This window comes from Rhinopithecus bieti, unplaced genomic scaffold (assembly GCF_001698545.2).
Source record: "Rhinopithecus bieti isolate Rb0 unplaced genomic scaffold, ASM169854v2 scaffold_13271, whole genome shotgun sequence".
NCBI lineage: Eukaryota > Metazoa > Chordata > Mammalia > Primates > Cercopithecidae > Rhinopithecus > Rhinopithecus bieti.
Window position 1 is genome coordinate 506,074 of NW_016807521.1, and position 6,054 is coordinate 512,127.

The following is a 6,054-nucleotide window of genomic DNA, read 5'->3' on the forward strand; positions in this document are numbered from 1 at the left end:
GGCAGATCACGAGGTCAGGAGATCAAGCCCATCCTGGCTAACATGGTGAAACCCCGTCTCTACTAAAAAATACAAAAAAACTAGCAGGGCAAGGTGGCGGACGCCTGTAGTCCCAGCTACTCCAGAGGCTGAGGCAGGAGAATAGCGTGAACCCGGGAGGCGGAGCTTGCAGTGAGCTGAGATCCGGCCACTGCACTCCAGCCTGGGCAACAGAGCAAGACTCCGTCTAAAAAAAAAAAAAAAAAGGAAGAATTATTTTGAGCTGTACACACCACCAATAATGCAAGTTAAACGGAACTGCTTATATATTACACCTTTTTTAAGGCTGGGTCTCACTCTGTTGCACAGGCTAAAGGAGCAGTGGTGCAATCATGGTTCACTGCAGCCTGGACCTACGGGGCTCAGGCAATCCTCCCACCTCAGCCTCCCAATATCATCTCACTGCAACCTCTGCCTCCTGGGTTCAAGCGATTCTCCTGCCTCAGCCTCCTGAGTAGCTGGGATTACAGGCACCCGCCACCATACCTGATTTATTTTTAGTAGAGGTGGCATTTCACCACCTTGGCCAGGCTGGCCTCGAACTCCTGACCTCAGGTGATCCACCCGCCTCAGCCTCCCAAAGTGCTGGATTACAGGCGTGAGCCACCGTGCCCAGCCTACCCTCTATTTGGATGATACAACTTCACAGATCTCTAACCTGCATTTAGTCTAAATGTACAACTGCCTAAGGGATAGATTCACCTGCTTACTCTCAGAATTAACCTGTGGAAATAAATGAATTTAGGACTCAAAACACAAGTTCCTGTTCTAGCTCTACCACTAACAACCTGTGTGATCCTGGACATGTCTAGTTTTCAGTTTCATCAGTAAAATGAGTCAAGTGCTAGCCAGGTGCGGTGGCTCATGCCTGTAATCCCAGCACTTTGGGAGGCTGAAGGGGATGGATCGTGCACTGTGTGATCAGGTAATCTTCCCACCTCAGACTCTCAAAGTGCTGGGATTATAGGTGTGAGCCACCGTGCCCAGTCCACTTGTCAGAAATCTTAAACTCTGGAGATCTAGTCTGCCGGGAGGGTACTAAAAATAGCTGTACGTGGCAACCTTACATGCCTTGTCCCTTTAGAGAAGCAATTATTTTCCAAGGTCTAATTCTGCACACTGCAACAACAGTTAATGCTATATCACATTGCATGAATATGGATAACATGCGGTATTTTTGCACAGACACAAAGCTGCAGCTGGACCACAGTCACATCTGTCATTCATATGTATTTATGTGACTTTACAACCTATGTTTAAAATTCCAGAAATAAACAATTCATAAGTCTTAAGATTGCAATGCAGTTCTAAGTACCATGATGAAATCTTGTGCTATCCTGCCTGGGACATGAATCATTCCTTTTTCCAAAATGTCCACACTTTATACACTACCATGCCCATTAGTTACTTAGTAGCCTTCTCATCCATCAACATAGTATATACAGGGCTCAGTGCCATCAGCAGTTTCAGGCATCCACTGGGGGCCTTACAATGTATTCCCCTCAGATAATGGGCACTACTCCATTGTTGTAAACAGTTCATGATAATATTCTATCAGTCATCAATTCAAGTATGTAGAAAATGTTGAAAATCTTTGTATAATAATTAGAAGGTTGTTTTTTTTTTTTTTTGGAGACAGATTCTTGCTCTGTTGCCCAGGCTGGTGAGCAGTGGCATCATCCCTGCTCACTGCAACCTCCATCTCCCAGGTTCAAGTGATTCTCCCACCTCAGCCTCCCAAGAGTTTAGGATTCCTGAGAAGTGGGCCGGGTGCAGTGGCTCACACCTGTAAACCCACCACTTTGGAGGCCAAGGCAGATGGATCATTTGCGGCCAGGAGTTTGAGACCAGCCTGACCGATATGGTGGACCCTGTCTCTACTAAAAATACAAAAAAATTGGCCAAGAGTGGTGGTGCATGACTGTAGTCCCAGCTATTCCGGAGGTTGAAACAGGAGAATCGCTTGAACTTGGGAGACGGAGGTTGCAGTGAGCCGAGATCGTACCATTGCACTCCAGCCTGGGTGACAGAGCGAGACTCTGCCTCAAAAAAAAAAACAAACAAACAAAAAACTGACAGTGTAGACTAGGGTTTCTCAACCTCGGCACTACCGACATATTGACACCAGGGCTGCACAACTGTTGTGGGGGACTATCCTACGCACTACAGGCTATTGAGCAGCATACCTCGACTCTACCTACTAGATACCAGTAACATTCCCCACAACAGGTTCTAACACCCAAAAAATGTCTCCAGCCATTGCCAAATGCTCCAGGGGCAGGAAGAGGCAATATTACCGTAGGTTAAGAACCACTGAGTAGAGCCAGTCTTGGCACTCATCCTTACCATTCAAAGAGTTCTGAAAACAAAGTAACCAGTCACAGAAACACTTTGCTGAGTAGATTCATGTATGACTCAGGGTAAAGTTATGATCTGAGTTTTCTAGTCTCCTTATAAAATATCATATTCTCTAAAGGGCAAGAGCAACACACCCAAAACAGAGGCATACCATTTTCATGCCTTGTTCTTGCTGCCAGTCTTTAAGGTTTCTAACCAACAGACAAAACCAGAGAAAACATCATCACAGGCAAGATAAGTATACTAACACCTTAGCCAACTCCAGAACTGCTGGGTGTGGCTCCTTCTGGGTGGTGGAGGGGTGGGAGCTTCTACATACCGTTTTGTCTTAAGGCAGTGATTGCACCAGTAGATACACTGCAATATGCTTAAGGCTGTTTCGGTGAAAGTACTATTTAAATCCAATTAACCAGAATACTGGGCAAATTTTATATTTGTCTGTTGTAGAAAATCTTTTCGCCTTAGCACCGAAGGCTGAACAAAACCATATTTTTTTTTGTTGACTAAGGATTGTGTAATGCTTCATACATTTACAAAAATTATCTGTGACTAAACGGTACTGAAGATTCAGAAAATCCAAGGAGAGGGCTGAATCTGAAAATGATGCCAGGCTATACCACAAGCGGAGGAAAAACAATCTTTCTAATAGAATGAGCTCAACAACAATTTTGTATCTCTTTCCTAAGCATAAGAATGCCACCAAAGGTTTTAATTAGCTGTGTTCCTTTTTTTTTTTGAGACAAGGTCTCAGTCTGTTGCCTAGGCTGGAGTGCAGTGGCAAGAACAAGGCTCACCGCAAAAAAAACAAAAAACAAAAAAGAAGGCTCACTGCAGCCAGCTTCCTAGGCTCACTCCATCCTCTCACCTCAGCCTCCTGAGTAGCCAGAACTACAGGCCTGCAACACCACCTTGGCTCTTTTTTAACTTTTTCACCGGGGGGAGGGGGGAGGAGGGCCGGTCTCATCATGTTGGCCAGGCTGGTCTTGAACTCCTGACCTCAGGTTATTCACCTGCCTCAGCTCCCAAAATGCTGGGATTACAGGAGTAAGCCACAGCTCCCGCCCAAGTAAGGATTTCCTAATTAGCACCTACTATACCAGGAAAGCCTATCTTCTCATCTGTTAACATAATTCAACTGTGAAATATATCTAACGTGTTCTAACAGTCGAAATACCACGCAACTGGGCCAGGCGCGGTGGCTCACACCTGCAATCCCAGCACTTTGGGAGGCCGAGCTGGACGGATCACCTGAGGTCAGGAGTTCAAGACCAGCCTGGCCAACATGGTGAAACCCTCCCTACTAAAAATACAAAAATTACCCGGGCACGATGGTGGGCGCTTGTAATCCCAGCTACCTGGGAGGCTGAGGCAGGAGAATCGCTTGAACCTGGGAGGCGGAGGTTACAATGAGCAGAGATCGCGCCATTGCACTCCAGCCTAGGCAAAAGAGCAAAACTCCGTCTAACCAAAAACAAGAAAAGGAAAAAGAAAATTAAGCTAGTCACATCAGCACATCTATCCTCTTGTTATTTCTCCTATTTCATGAATTCTACTACAATGAGGTAGTAAACTGTGGCTAACAAAATAATGGGTCCGGCACAGTGGCTCACGCCTGTAATCCCAGCACTTTGGGAGGCCGAGGCGGGTGGATCACCTGAGGTCAGGAGTTCAAGACCAGCCTGGCCAACATGGTGAAACCCCGTCTCTATTAAAAATACAAAAAATTAGCCGGGCCTGGTGCCGGATGTCTATAATCCCACTAGTGGGGAGGCTGACGCAGGAGAATTGCTTGAACCCAGGAGGCGAAGGGTGCAGTGAGCCAAGACTGTGCCACTGCACTCCAGCCTAGGTAGCAAAAACGAAACTCCGTCTCAAAAAAAAAAAAAAAAAACATAGCCGCGCACGGTGGAGGACGCCTGTAATCCCAGCTACTCGGGAGGCTGAGGCAAGAGAATTGCTTGAACCCAGGAAGTAGAGGCTGCAGTCGGCCGAGATCGCGCCATTGCACTCCAGCCTGGGTGACAAGAGCGAAACTCTGTCTCAAAAAACAATAATAAAATAAAATAATGTGCTGGACTACTGCAATACTGAGATCCTTCTCAACAAATTGTTCTCAGGTGTTAAAGTGGCAACAGGAATTTCTGGAGTACAAGCTAATCTCTGTGGGAACCGGGGGAAGAAAAGGCAGTAATTTGAATTTCAGTACCTATGTTGCAATGCTAAATTCTTTACAGGGATTAGTACTTCGTAGGTTATGCTTCTTAAATCTCCAAAAGTAAGCCAATATGTGAAATCGTACATTTTTGGTCCGTAATTCTAAGACTTTCACAAAACGTTGCATTGCCTCATATTTGAATTTGAGAACTGAGACTTATTTAAAAATTCTTCACTGTTCTTTTCCTTTTTGCCCTTCGATTTCGCAAGTGAAACGGTCATTTCAACAGCACACACATTACACTAGAATAAAGCCAAGTAAAATGACAGACTAAATCAGATCCATGAATACACGGTGACTCCTTATTTGGTTTTTACTTAATACTTTCACTACATTTCATGTATTCAGGAAAGGAAAAGAACAACGTACCGTGCCAAATGCACTAACTTACTAAAAACCAATTTAGGCCAATTCTTTACAGCGTTAAGTGTGGGTTGAAAACCAACTTTCCTAATACTTGTGGTGAGTGCCTCAAGGTCGTTAGGCTAAACATAAAGCTTCCAAGACACTTCGCAGCCTTCCTGCACTTCCAGAAAGGCCAAATAAACCAGCATCCACCTTCCCGCTCCATCCGGGCCCCGACTTCCCGACCCGAGAGGGCGCTGAGTGCCCAGGCACGGAGGGGCAGCGCCCCGTGGCGCCCGGCTCTGCCCAGGGCGGGGCTCTGCGGAGCCGAAAGCTCCGGACACCGCCCACGGGGACCACCGGCCCTCGGGCCGCCCAGGGGCAGCTGCAGCCCAGAGGCAGCTGCAGCCCAGAGGAGGAGCTGGAAAAGCCCCAGGAGGCGCCCCGGCCCGAGCCCTGACGGCGGCCCCCCCCAGCCGAAAGCTAAGGAAGGCGCCGCCCTCGCTTGACCAGCCGGGCCCGAAGAGGAGCCCCCGGCAACAAACTGGGAAGCCAAGGGACCCCGGCGAGGGACGCGCGGTCCGAGCCCCGGGACGAGGAAGGGCGGCGGCGCGGGCGGGGGTTCTTCTCAGAGCTACAGCTGGGAGGGCGGAGGGGGTGACCGCGGGGCGATCCGGGGAAAATCGGCGCCTCACCTGCTCCTCTCGAGGCAGCTGCTGCCACTCGCTGAGGGGACAACATGGAGCCTCCGCCTTCAAAGCAGAAGCAGTAGGGGTGCAGAGGAGAAAGACGGGTGGGGGCGGGAAAGAACCGGGCCCTGGAAGCGGGAAACGGGCGGAGCCTGTGCTCTAGAAAAAACTAGCGAGAAGGTGGGGCGCGCGGAGCCGCGACGGAGCGAGCGTAGGGCGGTCGGCGTGGCCCAACGGACAGACAGAGGCGTGACGAACGCAGGACGAGGCGAGGCGAGGCGGGGCGGGAAAGCGCACGCGGCAGAATCCCGCCACCGCCCGCCGCGTGTGTGCGCGAAGCGAGCCGCCGGCTACCTTTTGGCGGGGCGTCGGCTGCTACGCTCCTTTGGGAATTGTAGTCCCGCGCTC

General features: G+C 49.1%; 1 protein-coding gene across 1 annotated transcript in view; it reads right to left on the bottom strand.

The window, feature by feature from the left end:
* Positions 1-5,774, bottom strand: part of ATL3 (atlastin GTPase 3) — a 37,438-nt gene extending 31,664 nt beyond the window's left edge. The window contains exon 1 of the mRNA XM_017882647.1: positions 5,653-5,774. Coding sequence (XP_017738136.1) covers positions 5,653-5,698 — 46 coding nt within the window. The 5' untranslated portion in view covers positions 5,699-5,774. The remainder of the gene's footprint in view (positions 1-5,652) is intronic.
* Positions 5,775-6,054: the final 280 nt, after the last annotated feature.